Consider the following 21,041-nt stretch of genomic DNA (forward strand, 5'->3'; position numbering starts at 1 on the left):
CCAACTCACAGCAACCCTATAGGGCAGAGCAGAACTGCCCCATAAGTTTTGGTTAGCAACTGAGTTCTTAACTACTGTGCCACCAGTGCTCCCTATTTAATCTTCACAATTTACCCTCTGGCAGCATTTTTCCATGGATGCCAAGAGGCCAGGACTCCTTGAGGGCTGGTACTTGTGGCACATTTCTTAGATTTGTCCCCAGACACTATGCCATGTGACAAAAACACTATGCTTTTTAGGACAGTAGTTATTCAGTAAGTACTGCCTGCTGGATAAGTGGTTAGGATGAAGGAAACGAAGGGAAAAGTAAAAAAAAAAAAAAATGAGAAAAAGGAAAGAAGATGGAAGGCAGAGAAAGTACACATTTGGAGGTAGAAAGACAGCCTGTCACCAACAGTGGGCTTACAACCTTCAGAAATACTGTTGGAAGACCCCTGTGACCTTCCCACCTTGATCCCCAGACAGACACATCTTCAAAGCTTACAGAACACGGTTGTTGCTTTGGCGGGTCACTTTGATGCTGAACGGCTGTTTGGAGACTTCCACTTTGTAAGACAATGAAGAAGGAGCGTTTCCTTCAAAAGGCTGCACATGTTCATGTGGTACTTCGTACCTGTCCTTGTCCTGGTCAGTTAACTGTCCAGGGAGAGGAAGGGAAAAGAGCCAAAGTGGAAAATTCTCCCAACCATATCAGTGCTTCTCAGTATCTGTGCTTGGAGAACTCGGACACTGACCCAATGACATCATTATGACATTGGACACCACCAAATTCAAATGGCTAACACGTGGGTAAAAAGAGATGAGTTGCCCCTAGAATTCTCAAAGCTGTGATAATTCTTTTCTTCACCTCCCGACTACATTTCACATGGTATCTAGGGCAAATTAATGAACATCAAAGCTCACCAATCAAATCTATAATACATATTTAGGAAGCTATCACACTAAGGAAAGGCTAGAGGAGCTAAATAGGAATAATGATAATAGCGAAAAATACCTCCTTTCACAAAATTTTCTATTTTGTAGTAATTTCAGTCCCCAGAAGGGAACAAGAATCCCCCAAAGAGATTTTTAAAAATAGGTAAACCACAACCTTGAAGTGGAATCGGTTGGATGTCTGGTATTCTGCTGTGAGGAGGACATTGTCAACATCGCTTCCAAACAGGGATGGAGAAGGCAGCCTCCTCAGCTGGACTGTGAATCCTAACGTGTGAGGGGAGAAAAGATTTTCACAGTTCATTCTGTAGATTTGCAAATGACAGTCACATAAAAACTAGGCTTTAAGTCAGAAGAGCCTTTGTTTATCCACATGCCCTACCTGGGGCCAGACCCTGAGGCTAGGGACTCTTACTACCTTTTCTAGAAACCTAGGTATCTCTTATACAAAGTCTGATTGCACATCCCCCCCTCCCCAAAGACTCAGCTCCCATTCCTGCAGCCCCTCAGCTGCTCTGTGTTGTAAGTAGACACTCTCCCTTCTCAGTCATTTTCCTGTGACGTGACAGGGGCTCCTAGACCTTGGTTTCAAGTCACGAGGTCCACGGTGAGCCAGGTGAGCTTCAGGACCTTAGGAGAGTAGAGCTCATTGGGCCAAGGGCCACTGGAGGGGACACACCTCTTCCTTATGCTAAGAGCCCCTCTCCATAGTAACAATCTTCTGGTATCACCCAGAATGCCCACTATTACACTCCCTCTGCCCTTCAGGGAGGGAAGGGAAAGAAGGGTGTTCAGTTCATGAACATAGACAGTGACTAGGTAAATTCCGTAAAATATTGGTCAAGTTGGAATTGCATCCTTATCATTAAAACTGCATAATAGTGAGATCCCTGGGTGGTGCCAACAGTTTGCAGCAACTGCTATCCTAAAGGTTGACGGTTTGAACCTACCCAGTGGTATCATAGAAGAGAGGCCTGGTGACCTGCTTTCTTTAAGATCACAGCCAAGAAATCCCTATGGAGCCATTCTACTCTGCCACATGGGGTGGCCATGGGTCACAACTGACTCAAAGCAACTAACAACGGAGTTGGAAATAGTCACAGGGATTGCTGAATTCAAAACCTTCACATTCAAAATGAGAATGCAGTGAGCCAAGGAAGGCAGGATTGCCCAAGGTCACGAAGGTGCACTGGTGGAGCCGGGAGTGGAGATGGTCTCTGAACTCCTGAGGCAGAGCCACGTGCCCTTGGTGGCAGTATTCACTAGACCATGTCTCAGAGTGTGCTCACCTTCTTGTGCATAGTAGCCCACCTTTTCTTTTCTGGGGTCTTGAGCTGACCCCCAAGGGCCCAGAGCTCCTGCCTCCTGCAGCATCCGCTTGGCTTACCTGCCGTTGTGTTCACAGGGTCTCCTTCTGTCTGATAGCCGTGACTCTTGGAATAGTAGCACCAGGGCACACTGATGGTTCCCTGAGGGTTCCAGCAGCAGCCTCGCTGGTCACACGTGGCCTGAAACAAGGGAAGATTGTCAAAGGAACTCCGTGTATCGTAGAAGACTATCATTTATGAAGTACAGCGCATGTGTCTTTTGAGCCTGTGGCTTCATTAACTAACCTCATGGTACAAGTGATGGCACCGAGAGTCAGCGAAGCTGTGCCACTTCCCAGGCAGGCAATGGCAGAGCTGCACTCACACGCATTTCTCTGACCAGTGCCCTTCCACACTACGGTGCTACCTTGCCCTCTGGGCACAGTGCCTGCCATTCCTTTCACCAGAATCAAGCTGATAAGCCTGTACCTCGATGTTCTAAACCACACTCCAAACTTCCAAGTGGAACTTCATTTATACTGGCTTTGACATTTTTTTTTTTTTAAGACTGTGCAACCAACTTTATTTGGAGGTTTTGAAATCAAACTAATTGGCTTTTACTATGCATTATAAATACATAGAAAATGATCTTTTAACTTCTCCTGAGGCAGGAAGTAATCTTTCCGACACCTGAATAGATTTTAATCCTTATTTAGGATTAAAGTGGGATAAAATAAATAAATTGACATTAAAATAAATTAATTAAAATAAAAAATTAAATTTTGATAAGTTAACATAAAAATTAAACAAATTAAACTAAGAGAATGTTTAAGAGAATGTAACTGGACTTATAAACTTGAAGACTAGTAAAGAGATAAAATGTTTGAATAAATAATCAAAGGAAATTGGAGAATTTCCATTTAAAAAATTCTTCAAAGAAGGATATATGCTATTAGATTAGCATTATTAATTATTTACCTGTTAAGACCAGCAAATGATTTAGATGATCACTTAAGGTCACTTCAACTTTAGAATTAAATCAATATAAAAAAAAGGCTGAATCTTTGAGGAAAAAATTAATCATGTGCAATAGGCAGCTTCCAAGATGGCCCCGCCACCCGTCTGTCATTGGAGGCTTGCGTGTTATGATGCTGAACAAGTTTCAGCCAAGCTTCCAAACTAAGATGGACTAGGAAGAAAGGCCTAGTGATGTACTTCCAAAAATTAGTCAGTGAAAACCCTGTGGATCACAATAATCCAATGCCATTGTGCATGGATCATCATGAGTTGGAGGCCAGCTCAACAGCAGCTAACAGCAACAGTGAAGATGGCCCCGAAGATACCCACTTCCTGGTATTTACTAGATTACCAAGGCTTTCTTCTAGTCCAGCTTAGTCTGGAAGCTCTGCCGAAACCTGTTCAGCATCACAGCAACACGCAAACCTCCACCGACAGATAAGTGGTAGCCGTGCATGAAGTGTGTCACCTGGCAATCGAACGCAAGTCTCCCTCACGGAAGATGAGAATTCTACCACTGAACCACCACTGCCCTCACTTCTGACTACTAGAATACACCAGGTGTGATGGGGTGTTGCTTCCAAGATGAGATTCTAGAAAGACTGATTTCCATCTAGCTTACTCTCTTTCCCTCTCCCTGTCGGGGTTCTCACTCTGGGTGCAGTGATCTCTGCATTATGAAGGGGCTCACATGGCAAGGAACTGAGGGTGTCTTCCACCAACAGCCAGAAAATGAGGAACTGAAGCCTCGAGAAGCTGAGTCCTGCCAGCACCCACAGTGTGAGCTATAAAAAGGATTATCCCGCCATCTCCATGACACCTTGACTACAGCCTGGGAGAGACACTGAGCCAGAGGCCCCACTACACCACACCCAGATTCCCACTCACAGAAACTGAGAAAATAAATGTCGCCATAAGCCATTAGGTTTGGAGTAATGTATTACCCTGAAATAGATAACTAACCAACCTCTACATCATTCTAAAAGTGAAGAACCAGGCCAAGAGGTCAAGGTTCAAAAGGCGAAGGGACATGCACTAGGTTACTTAGTTAGCTATTGAAAAGGGAAGGGCCAATTAGTTCTCATGATACCCATTTCCTTTCTGGTGAACTCTGGGCTGAGTTTCTGCAAAGCACATTTCCAGGAGGATGTGACAACGTGTTGTATATGGTAACAGAGAATATTTGCTGACATATCAGAACAATTAAATTTAGCCACATACTAAGTTTACACCAACAGCTAATATTAAGGATGAAAAGCCCTGCCCATCTGTGTTTATATTGCTGTGGGATCAGCCTTCACTGTGAAGTCAGCTTCAACCAGCAGTGTTTGTTTGTGATTGTCTTTTCCTTTTAAAGCTCGCTAAGATGGGTTTTTTTAAGATGTCATACCTCAGAACGATAAGACACTGGTCACTAGGCTCCAGAAAATTCCACTGCCTCAAGCAGCTTGCTTGGCACACCTCATAGCTTTATATTAAAATCTTGTTTCCCCTCTCCTTAACTGCTGCCCCAAACTAGAATAAGTTGGTGGAAACCAGTTTAGGTGCCATGTTGACATTCCGGATAACCTTTAACTCATTAAATACCTCATACATAGTGACTTCCCTGCCTCTGGCTGGAGTTTAACCACCACTTTCTGAACATGTGAGGCATGAAGTGGTCTGTAAATCTGATTGCGCCTGCGTAGTGTGATTAAGAACGTTGCTGATGTAACTTGTATAAACTTTCTATTTGTAAACTACTTAAAAGTAACCTTCCCCCTCATCCTTGCTGGGCAGCCTTGGTGGCAGTAGCGCCAACTTTTCCTTTCCTTACACAATGAAATAAAGGTACCTTTCCACTCTCCCACCTCAGTTTCTCATTTATCTGCTGAGGCCAGTCATGCTGAGCAGAACCTGGGGTTTCCACCCAGCAACAATGACAGAAAAAGAGAAGGGTGTTGAAAATGTGTTCAACAGAATGGTTTTTTGTGTGCTCCCTGGATATTAGTAATTTCTTCATTGAACTAGAAAGGGCAAATATCAGATAGGTCTAAGAAGCATGGAAAATAAATTGTCTCTCTTGGCCAACTCTAAATTTCCAGACCCTTCAGTGGAGCTAGTTGTAAGGAGCAGTGAGAAGAGAAACAGAGCAGGATATATGTAAGCAAGAACACTGGAGGCGGGGGTGGTTTTTAGAGAGAACGTTGTTGTTAGAGATCCTATATATGACAGAATAAAACACTGCCTGATCCTGTGTCATCCTCACAATCATTGCTATATTTGAGCCCATTGTTGCAGCCCCTGTGTCAATCCATCTCATTGAAGGTCTTCCACTTTTTCACTGACCCTCTACCAAGCCTGATGCTCTTCTTCAGGGACTGGTCCCTCCTGATAACATGTCCAAAGTAAGTGAGATGAAGTCTCTCCATCCTCACTTCTAAGGAGCATTCTGGCTGTTCTTCTAAGACAGATTTGTTTGTTCTTCTGCCAGTCCACGGTATATTCAATATTCTTCAACAATGCCATCATTCAAATGTGTCCACTCTTCTTCTTTGGCATTCCTTATTGATTGCTCAGCTTTCACATGCATATGAGGTGGTTGAAAACACCATGGCTTGAGTCAGGTGCACCTTAGTCCTTAGAGTGACATCTTTGCTTTTCAACACTTTAAAGAGGTCCTTTGTAATGCGTCTTTGGATCTCTTGACTGCTGCTTCCATGGGCGCTGATTGTGGATTCAAGTAAAATGAAATCCTTGATAACTTTAATCTTATCTCTGTTTATCATGATGTTGCTTATTAGTCCAGTTGTGAGCTTTTTTGTTTTCTTTATGGTGAGGGGTAATCCATACTGAAGGCTGTGGTCGGTCATTAATCTTCATCAGTAAGTGCTTCAAGTTCTCTTCACTTTCAGCAAGCAAATTTGTGTCATCTGCATAATTCAGGATGTTAAAGAGTCTTCCTACAGGTTATAGAGTGTATACCTTCCAAAACAGTACTGAGGAAGAAACTCTAGGGAAAAAAAATCCTTATTCCCAAATCTAAGGATTACCAAAAAACCAAACCCATTGCCATCGAGTCAATTCTGACTCATAGCGATCCTATGGGACAGAGTAGAAAACAAGACATAAATGAGGAAGCAGGAGAAGGGGTGGGAAGCAGTACATAAAAAATACTTAACAAGACCTTAGAAAAAATGTAAATATGTCAATTATCACATGATTTAAATAATTAAAAGACAAAGATAGATTACCAAGGTGAGAATAACCAAGAAATTCCTCTTTTCTCAATTTTCCCCTATGTTTTGAGTTCCAAATTCACCGATATTTTCCAAACTTCCATATACTGGGTTACCAAGAAGTCCTTCATAATGCTGAAACAGGCTGCTCAGCCAGATCTTGAACAGTACCTGAGCCAATTGGTTTTTCCTTCTTCTTTCTTCTTTCTCCTCTTTCCCTCCCCTAGCCCATCCCTGCCTCCAAGTCAGATCCTGATGTTAGCTCCCCAAATTGTTAAGTGTTAACCAATGTTTCCTCTAAGGCTGTGGAAAACAAGTGATATTGATCTAAGCCTGTCAAATAAGACGAAGGATGGCGCCAGCTAGCCCCTGAGCTGATGGGATAATGGCAGGACAAGATCAACATGTTTGAGATACGACCACCAAAACCAAACAGAAGAAAGAGAGCGCACATTCCGCAAGTCCCTAAAACTTATGACCCCTTTTCCCTTAAAAACCAGAACCCACCGGTAGTCTGGTGAGACAGACGACTTTAGGAGGAGATCATTCTCCTCTGTCTCCATATACCGGTATATCTAATAAAGCTCTTGCTACTCACCTCACCCCGTCTCAAGAATTGGCTCTTTGCGGCAGGCGGCTCTAACTCGCGAAATTGCGATAACAATAATGTCTAACAAATATGAAAAAAAAAAATGAAAGCTCTCCATATTCACCAACATCCCTTCCCATTCCAACATAATAAACTAAAGAAACAGCTGCTGAAAGATGTACAAACTTTGCCCCTTGAGGCAGATGCTTTCAAACTTTTGTGGTATCAGAATCGCCTGGGAAATGTAGTAAAAGCACAAAAGCCCCAGCCTCATCCTGCTTCCATGAAGCTAAGCCTCCTGGCCTTCATTAGCTCCCCAGGCAATCTGACTACACACCAATGTGTGAGAACCATTGCTCTAGAACAAAGGTTACCAACCTGGGCTGTACTTTACAATCACCTGGCAATGGAGTCCCTGCAAATGGATAACACCCTAAGCTGGTAACCGAAAGGGTGCAGTCTCGGATCCACCCAGAGATGCCTCAGAAGAAAGGTCTGAAGATCTACTTCTGAAAAATTAGCCATCAAAGATGCTATGGAGCACAGTAATACTCTGACACATGGGGTCGCCATGAGTTGGAGTCCACTCGATGGCAACTGGTTTTCCTGGTTTGGCTCCGCCATGGATTTAAATCAGAAGAGCTGGAGGTGGAGCACAACAGAGGTATGTTCTAAAACCTCTCCCCTGATTCTAGTGTACAGCCAGGGCTCAGAAGGAGGGCTCTGGAACAGCAAAACCATGAGATACACTGTTCATGCCAATCCAAGGATGGTGAAGATGAGACACACAAAGTAAGATGAAAACAAAGCCCACTAAGGATAAGCCAGGACTTACGCTGCTGTTATAGGAAGGAAGGAAAGGGAGCCCCCAATCCTCAGTTATGCTCATGAAGGTAATGGGTAGAAGAGGAGAGCCAAAAGAAGTCTAAAAAGATCCATCACAGACTTTCCTTCCTACCATTTCCTATTGTGAACATAGAGGCCTTTTACTTTCGAAAGTAATTTCCCCAAATATTTTAGTACAGACAAGAGAAATTGTATCCTATTGTCTTAGTCATCTAGTACTGCTGTAACAGAAATACCACAAGTGGATGGCTTTAACAAAGACAAGTTTATTCTCTCACAGTCCAATAGGCTATAAGTCTGAATTCAGGGTTCTGGCTCCAGAGGAAGGCTTTCTTTCTCTGTCAGCTCTGGAGGAAGGTCCTTGTCATCAGTCTTCCCTTGGTCTGGGAGCATTTCAGCACAGGAACCTCAGGCCCAAAGGAGTCGCTCTGCTCCCGGGGCTGCTTTCCTTGGTAGTATGAGGTTCCCATATCTCTCCGCATGGTTCTCTCTTTTACATCTCAAAAGAGATTGGCTTAAGACACTATCTAACCTTGTAGCCCTCATCAATATAACTGCCGTTAATCCATCTTATTACATCATAGTGATGGGATTTACAACACAGGAAAATCATATCTGATGATAAGATGGTAGACAATCATACAAGGGAATCATGATCCAGCCAAGTTGACAGATATTTTAGGGGAACACAATTCAATCCATGACACCTATGTACTTAAAAGCATATGTCAAAGGTGAAATCAGTTATCAGCCAGAAACTTTTTCAGAAGTAATTCCACTTAACTTTCCACAATGTCAGTTGGAAATAATTTACTAACAAGACTGCACGTGCCTCGGAATTCACGCAGCATTAGACCATTATCAAAAAACTAAAACCAAACCCATGGCTGTGGAGTCGACGTGGAGTAGAACTGCCCTATAGGGTTTCCAAGAAGCAGCTGGTAGATTTGAACTGCTGACCTTTTGGTTAGCAGCCAAGCTCTTAACCCCTGCATTACCAGGGTTCCATTAAACCAAAAAAAAACCATTGCTGTCAAGTCGATTCCGACTCATAGTGGCCCTATAGGACAGAGAAGAACTGCCCCATAGAGTTTCCAAGGAGCACCTGGTGGATTCCAACTGCCAACCTTTTGGTTAGCAGCCATAGCACTTAACCACTATGCTCCCAGTGTTTCTAGGGCTCCATTAGAAAGAACAAATCCAAGATTAAAACAACCAGGACCTCAGAAGGGCAGCACCTGGGAAAGAAGGTGGGTGAAGTTGCAAAGGCAAATGCACACAGGTTAGAGAAGGTGATCCTGGCCCCAGCAGAGACAGCAGCACTGGTCATCTCCTGTGCTAGAGGATGGGGAGGGACCCTGGTGGAGGGATCACTGTCAGTGGTCTTGGACCTCAGTTATCTGGTCCACCAACCACCCCTTTTTTGATGCTGGCCCCCTGACCTGTACCACCCAGTCCTGCCCTTTTCTGTATTGTTGGTGGCTTTGCACTTTTTTTGCACAGCCTCCCCACATCCTCACTCATGCCTTCTCGGAGCAGAATAAGCATTTTTCTGTGGGTGTTTCAGGAGTCCTGGGTGGTGCACATGGTTAAAGTGCTCAGCTGCTCACCAAAATGTTAGTAGTCCAAGTCCACCCAGAGGTGTCTCCGAAGAAAGGCCTGGCAATCTGCTTCTGACGAATCAGCTACTGAAAGCCCTATGGAGTATAGATCTACTCCGACACACATAGGGTCTCCATGAATCAGAAGCAACTTGAAGGCCACTGGTTAGGATTTTTTTTTTGGTGGTTGTTCCAAGAGGGCCATGCTTTCTCAGACACTCTTCCCCAAAAGCTGTGGGTCTGCTTCTTCCCGTAGAATCCAGTCTGGCCCATGACTGCCTCGACCAAGCAAGAACAGCTAATGTGATGCCAGCCGGTTCTGGGCCCAGCCTTCCAGAGGACCGGTGGCTGACACCCTGAGTTCTTGCAGCCTCAAGCTCCAACTACCTGCCAGAGAGACCGTGGAGAGGGACTCTGAGACTCCTGGAAGCAGGAAGGGCCCAGGCGAGCCATAGAGCCATCCTCACCAAGGCACCCGGCTTAGGGCATAAACCCTGTGGGACCCTCCAGACCACATCAGCCACCAACTGAGCACCACATGGAATGGAAAAACCACCCGGCCAAGCCCTGCCCAAATCTCTCCCCACTGAATCAGGAGACATAATAAAGCAATTGTTGCTTGAAGCCTCTAAGTTTGGGGTAGTCTGTTTTGTAGGAGTAGATAAATGGAGAGGCTGTACTCCAGGAAACAGGAGACTTACAGGAGGCAATGTTAGTTAGCCCAGCAGGGTTGGGGGGCAGGGGAGTTGTAGAGCAATTTAGAAGCAACAAGGCTCACAACTGCCAGCTCTTCTCCAAGTAGCTTCATCTTTGAGCTACAGGGCATCCTAAAAGCACTCGATGCCCTCATTCAAATGAACTAGATTCCAAATCCAAATGCAAATACTTTTCTTAAGTATGCAGTTTTTACATCCCTATTGCCATTTGATAGCATAGGTGGTAAAGCCTTTATTTTATAAAATGTCAGAAGAACATGAAGCTGTGAACAAAACAGTGGAACCAGGAAAATGATAGATTCAGGATGAAAAACACTTGATGATACTGGAATTTCAAATCACTTTCTATTCATTAAAATGCTCCCTAGATATTTTTATGGTGCAGCAAGTTTGAACAAATGAATGAAGGAATGAAGTGGTGAGTACAGTTAATCACATCTCAGTGGCGCTAATTATAGACTCTTTCCCAGGATGTACATCTTGTGTCAGATTTTGAAAGTTGAATTGGCCACTTCCTTCCATCCCAAGGTGAGCTCTGACAGCAACTACTTCTACACTGGCATGTCCTCTCTGACACTGATGTCTCTAAGGGGGCCCTAGTGGTGCAGTGGTTAAGCACTCAGCTGTTAACCAAAAGGTTGGCTCTGTAGCTGTCTGCTTCCACAAAGATTATAGCCTTGGAAACCCTATGGGGCCGTTCTACTCTGTCCTACAGGGTCACTATGAGTTGGAATCAACTTCATGGCAATGGGTTTGTTCTCCTCTGCAATGACATGGTCCTAGCTTCTAGTCCCCATAATCAGACAACAGTAGGGTGTTCAGAGAACCTGTGCTGGTACCTTAGAGATCACTAGCCTGAACTATTTTACAATCTTTGTAAACACAAGTGCCTGGCACATGTTCAGTAGCCATGCGCTTAATGGGTTAATGTATCTGATCACACTGTCATTCACAGATAAGGTGTTTAAGAGTCTGCAAGGAAACATTCCCTGATGACCTCGCCAAGTCACAGAGTCCTTCAGGAGCAAAGTCAGGACTAGAAGCTAGGGCCCTGGCGCCCCCGCCATGCTGCCTCCCAATGGCTACATGATCGTTTTTAGGCACAAAATCTATGAACTTGAGTCTACACCTGGAGTTTTACAGCTCTGAGCTCTTGCCAGGGTCATCTGGCAGCTCTTAGCAGAAGTTGTGGAAACATGCAGTTGTTATAAGGGTGGAGACGCTTGATGATTTTGGCCAAATGCAATGTATTTACTGGGTCATAATAAAACTTTATCCCTTAGTTACATACTGACAAGAAACTGGAATTTGGGAAAAGGTATCAAAAGCTAAAAAACAAAAATAAATAATTACCAAATGTGTTTGCTATAAAATATGATAGTTTCTGAAATAAGAAATACAATTACCTACTGTCATGGATTGAATTGTGTCCCCCAAAAATACATGTATCAATGTGGCTAGGCCATGATTCCCAGTATTGTGTGATTGTCCACCATTTTGTGATTTTCCTATGTGTTGTAAATCCTAATCTCCACCTGTGGTTAATGAGGCAATACTAGATTACGCTAAAGAGGATTACAGTGGGATATAACACCCTTGCTCAAGTCACATCCCTAAACCAATGTAAAGGGAGTTTCTCTGGGGTGTGGCCTGAACTACCTTTTATCTTATAAGCGATAAAAGGAAAGGGAAGTGAGCAGAGAGGGGGAACCTCATACCACCAACAAAACAGCACCGGGAACAGAGCACATCCTTTGGACCCCGGGAAAGACTGATGACAAGGGCCTTCCTCCAGAGCCAACAGAGACAGAAAGCCTTCCCCTGGTGCTGATGCCCTGAATTTGGACTTGTAGCCTACTGGACTGTGAGAGAAAAAAAATTCTCTTTGTTAAAGCCATCCACTTGTGGTGTTTCTGTTATAGCAGCACTAGATGACTAAAACACCTACCTCTCCCAAATATCATCATTCAGATTACCATTATTATTATTATTCATGGAAATTTTTCCCTTGTAAACTGTGCTCTGTTGAGTCCTTCTACAATGGTCACGTAGGGGATGTAGGTTTGTTTTAAGCATGTAAATCTGCTCTCCCATGGTTATATAGTACATTCTCATCCTGAACATCAAAAGTGTTTAAAATTGTGGTCTACCGTCTCTTTTCTGGGCTGGATATCAGGAGTTTGACTAAAACTTTCTGCTTTCTGGCATCAATGGCTCTTTGAACTCTGGGTTGAAAGGGCTTCAACCAGTAAGTAAACAAGGATGGGTAGGTTTAGCATAAATATAGTGGCTGTCTCTAAAGTCTGCATGGGGAACCATTTAAGAGAAGCTATATAGGTACATGGAAGGCTGAATAGTGTCTTAGACAGCAGTATAAAATGTTTGGATTTGACCCAATGTACCACAATGAACTGTTAGTCAGTGGTGATTTAGTGGTAGAATTCTCACCCTCCATGCTGAAGACACGGGTTTGATTCTTCCCAATGCACTTCATGTGAAGCTACAACCCATCTGTAGAGGACTGCATGTTGCTATGATGCTGATCATGTTTCATCAAAGCTTTCAGACTAAGGCAGACTAAGGAGAAAGACCTGGAGAGCTTCTTCCTAAAAGCGTCCAATGAAAACTCTGTGGATCACAATGGTTTAATCCAAAACCAAAAATGGACATGGTGTGTGACCAGGCAGCATTTTGTTCCATTGTATATGTAGTCACCATGAGTCAGGGACCACCTCAATGGCAGGTAACAACAATACCACAGTATTTGAGTTGGGTAGAGAGATAATGGAAGTAGGACAGTAAAGAGAGTAGTTTAATGAACATGCAGTGGATCAGATGGGGGAAAGATGGGACTTGGAAGAGGTGTTTGGAGGTGACTGCACTAACCCAAGCAGAAGGTACTGAGGATCCCGTGTGATGGCAGTAAGCATGGATGAGAAGGACTCATTTTGGAAAATAATAAGGGACATGATTTCAAATTCATGAAATACTGGCCAAAAGGATGGCAGGGACAATCAAGCAAAAGTTCTGAAGAGGCTACAAGAATAATAGAACCAATAACAGAACTCTGACCATGAGAAGAGAAAGCAGACTTGGTGAGGAGGGAGGTGGTGAGTTCCTCTCACCCAAGGAAAGGCACCCTGCAGCCAGTCCAGCTCTAGCCCAGGACTAGAGAATTAGGTAACAGAGCCTTCCTCCTGCTAAGACCCATGAAAGGGACTCTGCAGCTTCATTCTCTCCAAAGAGTCTCCTAAAATTACTCAGACGGTTGGACAGATTGCCTTATCCTTCCCTGGCCACAGGATTCCCTCCATTGTTGGAAGTAAGAGACACTGGGATCTGCAACCAAGCCTCATTTAGACTGTTAATCCTTTTCTATGTGATCCTGGGAGAGAGGAGGACATAGGAATGATAGAATGGCAGAGTCGTAGCTTCAACTTCAGGATGTTCTGCCCAGCCAGCCTGCCATGTCACTGATTTCTTCCCACTTCCTCCTCCATACAGCTTCCCTTTGACATGTGCATCATAAAAGTTGACCATTATCCACATACCCAAACCCTCAAAAGCAATTTGTATCAGCATAGAGCACCCGGGATACTCAAATATACAACAGCAAGCCTACAATCTGTGTCTTATGAAAACACAGAAAAAACCCCAGAGTTTTCTCTTCAGATGAGGCAAAGAGAAGTGTGCAGATGAGTGCATATCAAGGCCATGGAATAATTCACTTGGGCACAACATACTGAAAAAGCCAAAGGTCGTTTATTGAACTACCATCTTGATAACACAGTGCTTATTAAAAGGTTTCATAATAAAAGCACCAAAGGTCTATTACTGAGGCAGCAATGATATCGAAATTCATCAAGAACCAATAAAAAGATGGGTGCTGGGAGAGTGGACAGACTCAGGATGGCTTAGTCTTCCTTGTGGGCAGCTCAGGAACTTGTTTTCTGACACAACATGACAGGGTCAACAGGTTGGGTGTGGCTCAACCTTCTGCAAACCTATGGCAACAGACGTCCTGTTGAGGCAGGGTATGCCTACACCACAGCTTCCCACTCCTACCAACAAAGCAACACAGGAATGGTCCTCCACCATCCAGCTCCAGCCCACCCAAGCCTTTTCTCAGGCACCCACCCCTCCATCTTAGCCATATGAGACCATTCCCTACAACATGTACGGACTACAGCCCCCTTTCTCTAACTTTGTTTACAGTACCTCTTCTATTTTGAATTCACTTTCTACACTCACCCATCTCTGTCAAACCCTAAAAAAAAAAAAAAACCCTACTTATTTTTAATTCCATACTGTCACCTTCTCCACAAGGATAGCCTTCTCTACTTTGTGATTCCCATAGTAGTTCTTATATTATTTTCAGCTTATATTATAGACTTTTTAAATTCATTTTATTAACCTTATCTCTACTACTAGAATTTATGACAAGATAATTGCTTGATTTAATTGAACCTAAAACTCAAAATTCTAACCTTTGTTGCATTCGGTTCCATACTGAACCACTTCTCCATTACTCTATGTTCTTTCATGTTTATTTCTAAGTTTTTTGCTGCCCTATTTCTTTTTGCCCCCATTATTTGACTCCTTTCAGCCTTAAATGGCTGCTCCTTTTTGCTGTCTGTCTACCAAAACCAATCTCCTCTACCTGACTTTCAAAGTCTTTCAAAATCCGAATCTACCTTCTCTGCCCAGCCTTATTTCTTCCTGTTCCCAGCAAAATTAAAGAGAAACCAGTCCTTGCCCCTCAGGGGATGGTGCTGGGGAGGGGCATTGTTCTTATAATGACTCACAGTTTCCTCAGGATCTGAAACCCCACCACCACCAGCACATGCCCTTTGCCCTATGACATCATCTCCTATTATTCTCCCCACCACCACTGCTATTCTTCTACCTTCAGGCGCACTCCTGCCTGCATGATCTACCCAACAATAAAGTGTTCACGAAAAGAGGAACTCAAGTCAAGTAACAGAACTTGGCCTGGAACACACCAAACTCTGGATATGTGGAAATACACTCTCTGATGGAGATTTCAATCTCATTTGTTTCTCTGTCTTTACTCATTTCTACCTTTCCTATTGAGACATCCAAGATGGTGATTTTGATATTCTTCCTTCAATACTCATAGCTATTTCCCCTTCACCCCATCATCCAAGAAGAGTAATTCAGTGGGCATATTTAGTATCTAACAGGAAAGAAGAAAAAGTTGTGTGGTATTGAGGGCCTTTGGAGAAACCAAAGCTGCAACTGTCAGAACATCAGCGATGACGCTGGGCTGCTGAGACAGGAGGGAGACAGAGACAGATATAGAACATCAGCAGCTGCAGAGTCTAATGCAGAAAGTTCTTTTCACTGCCTCACCCGAGCCTGCCAATTCTTATCACTGGACTTCCCTCAGAGGAGCACATTTTGTTGTTGTTGTTCAGATATCTTTCTCAAAGTGAGCAGAACCTGGTGTAGTGTGTACAGTGCAACTTGGACTTTAGCTGATGGTCAGGAATCACTGGCACAAGGAACTGCTCAGATGCTGGTGCTATCTGCAATCTACAGTTAATAACCTTCTTCCTTCCAATACATGGCACTGGAATCTTCGTTCTTGTTTTAAACTATGTTCTATGTATATGTACGACTTTTTGTTCTACATCACAGAGGAGGGATCAGTCCCTGGAGAAGGATATCATGCTTGGCAGAGTACAGCGTCAGCGGAAAAAGGGAAGACCCTCAACGAGGTGGATTGACACAGTGGATGCAACAATGAGCTCAAGCATAACAACGATTGTAAGGTTGGTGCAGGACCGGGCAGTGTTTCGTTCTGTTGTGCATAGGGTCGCTATGAGTTGGAATCGACTCGACGGCACCTAACAACAACAACAACATCACAGATAACTTTTTGAAATTCAAAAAGTTGAAAGAGAAATAGACAAAGAGGGCAAGAAACAGAGACAGTGATATATCCAAACAGAACTAGTAACCAAGAAGGGTTGCCAGATAAAATACAAATGTTTTTTATTATTATAAGTCCCGAATATTCCATGGGATATACTTACACTAAAAACTTATTCATTGCTTATATGAAATTTACATTTAACTGGGTAGCTTATTTTTTATTTTCTAAGTCTGGCAACAACCCTAAATCCAAGAGAATTTTCCAACTTTTCCTCTCTCCAAGCCGCAGCCATACAGGCACAGATGGAGATTACTTTGCCAGATCCATCACCAGCTATAATGCATGCTCTCCAGGAACTGGCATAAACTCACTGGCATAAATTCTTAATGAAAACAAGATGCATATGGCAAAACTTTGTTGGTGGCTAGTCAGGGATACAGTTGATCCACTCCAGTTCATTTACCACAAGGTACTCCACAGAACTTAGCTCTTCTGCAATGGTTACGTAGGACCCATAGGCTTGTTTTAAGCATGTAAATCTGCTCTACCATGATTATATAGTAAGTTCTCATCCTGAACATTGAAGTATTTAAAATTGTGATCTACCATCTCTTTCCTGGGCTGGATATCTGGAGTTTGACTAAATCTTTGTGTTTCCTGGCATCAATGGGTGTTTCAACACTTAGTTGAAAGCACTTCACCCAGTAAGTAAACAGTGATGTGCCCTCAAGGATGGGTAGGTTTGAGATAAGTGTAGTCAGCTGTCTCTAAAATCTGCATGGGGGGCCTTCTAAGGGAAGCTATAGAGCTGTGTGGAGGGCTGAATGGGGTCTTAGATGGCAGTAAAAACTGTTTGGGCTTTACCCAGCATACCACGATGAACTGCTACAATACAGAATGGTGATTCAGTGGTAGAATTCTCGTCTTCCATGCTGGAGTCCAGGGTTTGATTCTGCCCAATGCACTGCATACAAAGCCACAACCCATCTAACAGTAGAAACTTGTATGTTGCTATGAAGCTGAACATGTTTCTTTTGAAGATTCCAGAGTAAGACACACTAGGAAGAAACGCCTAGTGAGCAATTTCTGAAAATCATCCAGTGAAAACCCCATGGATCACAATGGTTTAATTCACAACTGATCGTAAGGATGGTGCAGAACCAGACAGCATTTTGTTCCATTATACATGGAGTAACCCAGAGTCAGGGGCCAACTTGACTGCAGCTAACAAGAACACAGTACTTGAGTTGAGTAGAGAGATAATGGAAGTAAGACGTGAAAGGGAGTAATCTGATCACATATGTAACAGATCACATGCGGGAGAGCTGGATCTTGGAAGAGATGTTTGGAGGTGACTGCACTAATCCAAACAGAAGGTACTAAGGATCTCATGTGCTGGCAGTGAACATGGATGAGAAGGACTCATTTTAGAAAATATTAAGGAAAATTCTTTCAAACACATGAAATACTGGCCAAAAGGTTGGCAGGAACAGACAAGCAAAAGTTCTGATGTTTCAGCCGAGGAGGCTACAAGAATAATAGAACCACTTATAGAACTCTGACCATGAGAAGGGAAAGCAAACTTGGTGAGGAGGTGATGAGTTCTGCTCACCCAAGAGTAGGCTCCTTGCAGCCAGCAGACAGCTCCAGCCCAGAACCAAAGCCAGGACTAGAGAGTTAGGTAACAGAGCCATCCTTTTGCCAGTACCCATGAAAGGGGCTCTAGGGCTCCATTGTCTCCAAAAAGACTCCTAAGATTACTTAGGTGGTTGGACAGACTGCTTTATCCTTCCCTAGACACCAGATCCCCCACGTGTCTGTCAGTTTTTCATACTGTGGAGGCTTGTGGGTTGCTGTGATGCTGGAAGCTATGCCACCGGTATTCAGGGTCACCCATGGAGGACAGGTTTCAGCTGAGCTTCCAGAGTAAGACAGACTAGGAAGAAGGACCCGCAGTCTACTTCTAAAAAGCATTAGCCAGTGAAAACCTTATGAATAGCAGCAGAACATTGCCTGATATAGTGCTGGAAGATGAGCCCCCCAGGTTGGAAGGCACTCAAAAGATGACTGGGGAAGAGCTGCCTTCTCAAAGTAGAGTTGACCTTAATGACGTGGATGGATTAAAGCTTTTGAAACCTTCATTTTCTGATGTGGCACCACTCAAAATGAGAAGAAACAGCTGCAAACATCCATTAATAATTGGAACATGGAATGTATGAAGTATGAATCTAGGAAAATTGGAAATTGTCAAAAGTGAAATGGAGTGCATAAACATCAATATCTAGGCATTCGTGAGCTGAAAGAGACTGGTATTGGCCATTCTGAATCGGACAATCATATAGTCTACTATGCTGAGAATGACAACTCGAAGAGGAATGGTGTTGCATTCATCGTCAAAAAGAATCTTTCAAGATCTATCCTGAAGTACAAAGCTGTCAGTGATAGAATAATATCCATACGCCTACAAGGAAGACCAGTTAATATGACTATTATTCAAATTTACGCACCAACCACTAGGGCCAAAGATAAATAGAAGATTTTTATCAGCTGCTGCAGTCTGAAATTGATCAAACATGCAATCAAGATGCACTGATAATTACTGGTGATTGGAATGCAAAAGTTGGAAACAAAGAAGAAGGATCAGTAGTTGGAAAATATGGTCTTGGTGATAGAAACAATGCCAGAGATTGAATGATAGAATTTTGCAAGACCAGAGACCTCTTCATTGCAAATACCATCTTTCACCAACATAAACGGCAACTATACACATGGACCTCGCCAGATGGAACACACAGAAATCAAAATGACTACATCTGTGGAAAGAGATGATGGAAAAGCTCAATATCATCAGTCGGAACAAGGCCCGGGGCCGACTGTGGAATGGACCATCAATTGCTCATATGCAAGTTCAAGCCGAAGCTGAAGAAAATCAGAGCAAGTCCACGAGAGCCAAAGTATGACCTTGAGTATATCCCACCTGAATTTAGAGACCATCTGAAGAATAGATTTGATGCATTGAACACTAGTGACCGCAGACCAGACGAGTTGTGGAATGACATCAAGGGCGTCATCCATGAAGAAAGCAAGAGGTCATTGAACAGACAGGAAAGAAAGAAAAGACCAAGGTGGATGTCAGAGGAGACTCTGAAACTTGCTCTTGAGCATCGAGCAGCTAAAGCAAAAGGGAGATTTGATGAAATAAAAGAGCTGAACAGAAGATTTCAAAGGGCCTCTCGAGAAGACAAAGTAAAGTATTATAATGACATGTGCAAAGAGCTGGAAATGGAAAACCAAAAAGGAAGAACACACTCGGCGTTTCTCAAGATGAAAGAACTGAAGAAAAAAATTCAAGCCTCAAGTTGCAATAGTGAAGGATTCCATGGGGAAAATATTCAACGACACAGGAAGCATCAAAAGAAGATGGAAGGAATACACAGAGTCATTATACCAAAAAGAATTAGTCGATGTTCAACCATTTCAAGGGGTGGCATATGATCAGGAACCGATGGTACTGAAGGAAGAAGTCCAAGCTGCTCTGAAGGCATTGGTGAAAAACAAGGCTCCAGGAATTGATGGAATATCATTTGAGATATTTCAACAAGCGTATGCAGTGCTGGAGGTGCTCACTCGTCTATGCCAAGAAATATGGAAGACAGCTTCCTGGCCAACTGACTGGAAGAGATCCATATTTATGCCTATTCCCAAGAAAAGTGATCCAACTGAAAGTGGAAATTATAGAACAATATCATTCATATCACACACAAGCAAAATTTTGCTGAAGATCATTCAAAAATGACTGTAGCAGTATATTGACAGGGAACTGCCAGAAATTCAGGCCAGTTTCGGAAGAGGATGTGGAACCCGGGATATCATTGCTGATGTCAGATGGATCCTGGCTGAAAGCAGAGAATACCAGAAGGATGTTTACCTGTGTTTTATTGACTATGCAAAGGCATTTGACTGTGTGGGTCATAACAAACTATGGATAACACTTGAAGAATGGGAATTCCAGAACACTTAATTATGCTCATGAGGAACCTTTACATTGATCAAGAGGCAGTTGTTTGGACAGAACAAGGGGATGCTGATTGGTTTAAAGTCAGGAAAGGCGTGTGTCAGAGTTGTATTATTTCACCATACCTATTTAATCTGTATGCTGAACAGATAATACGAGAAACTGGACTATATGAAGAAGAACGGGGCATCAGGATTGAAGGAAGACTCATTAACAACCTGTGTTATGCAGATGACACAACCTTCCTTGCTGAAAGTCAAGAGGACTTGAAGCACTTACTAATGAAGATCAAAGACCACAGCCTTCAGTATGGATTGCACCTCAACATAAAGAAAAGAAAAATCCTCACCGCTGGACCAATGAGCAATGTCATGATAAACGGAGAAAAAGATTGAAGTTGTCAAGGATTTCATTTTACTTGGATCCACAATCAACACCCATGGAAGCAGCAGTCAAGAAATCAAGACGCATTGCATTGGGTAGATCTGCTGCAAAGGACCTCTTCAAAGTGTTGAAGAGCAAAGATGTCACCCTGAAGACTGAGGTGCGCCTGACCCAAGCCATGGTATTTTCAGTCACATCATATGCCTGCGAAAGCTGGACGATGAGTAAGGAAGACCGAAGAAGAGTTGATACCTTTGAATTGTGATGTTGGAGAATAATATTGAATATACCATGGAGTGCCAAAAGAACGAACAAATCTGTCTTAGAAGTGCGGCCAGAATGCTCCTTAGAGGCAAGGATGGCGAGACTGCATCTTACATACTTTGGACATGTTGTCAGGAGGGATCAGTCCCTGGAGAAGGGCATCATGCTTGGCAGAGTACAGGGTCAGCTGAAAAGAGGAAGACCCTCATCGAGGTGGATTGACACAGTGGATGCAACAATGAGCTCAAGCAT

General features: G+C 43.3%; 1 protein-coding gene across 2 annotated transcripts in view; it reads right to left on the reverse strand.

Moving 5' to 3' along the window:
• MGAM (maltase-glucoamylase) overlaps positions 1–21,041 on the reverse strand; it is a 147,715-nt gene that overhangs the window by 83,333 nt on the left and 43,341 nt on the right. For both annotated transcript variants that reach the window (XM_049894101.1, XM_049894102.1), the window contains 3 exons: positions 2,321–2,441; positions 1,091–1,200; positions 485–636 (listed from right to left, as the gene is read on the reverse strand). In XM_049894101.1, the coding sequence (XP_049750058.1) occupies positions 485–636; positions 1,091–1,200; positions 2,321–2,441 (383 nt within the window). The remainder of the gene's footprint in view (positions 1–484; positions 637–1,090; positions 1,201–2,320; positions 2,442–21,041) is intronic.

This window comes from Elephas maximus, chromosome 8 (assembly GCF_024166365.1).
Source record: "Elephas maximus indicus isolate mEleMax1 chromosome 8, mEleMax1 primary haplotype, whole genome shotgun sequence".
In the NCBI taxonomy this organism is placed as follows: Eukaryota; Metazoa; Chordata; class Mammalia; order Proboscidea; family Elephantidae; genus Elephas; species Elephas maximus.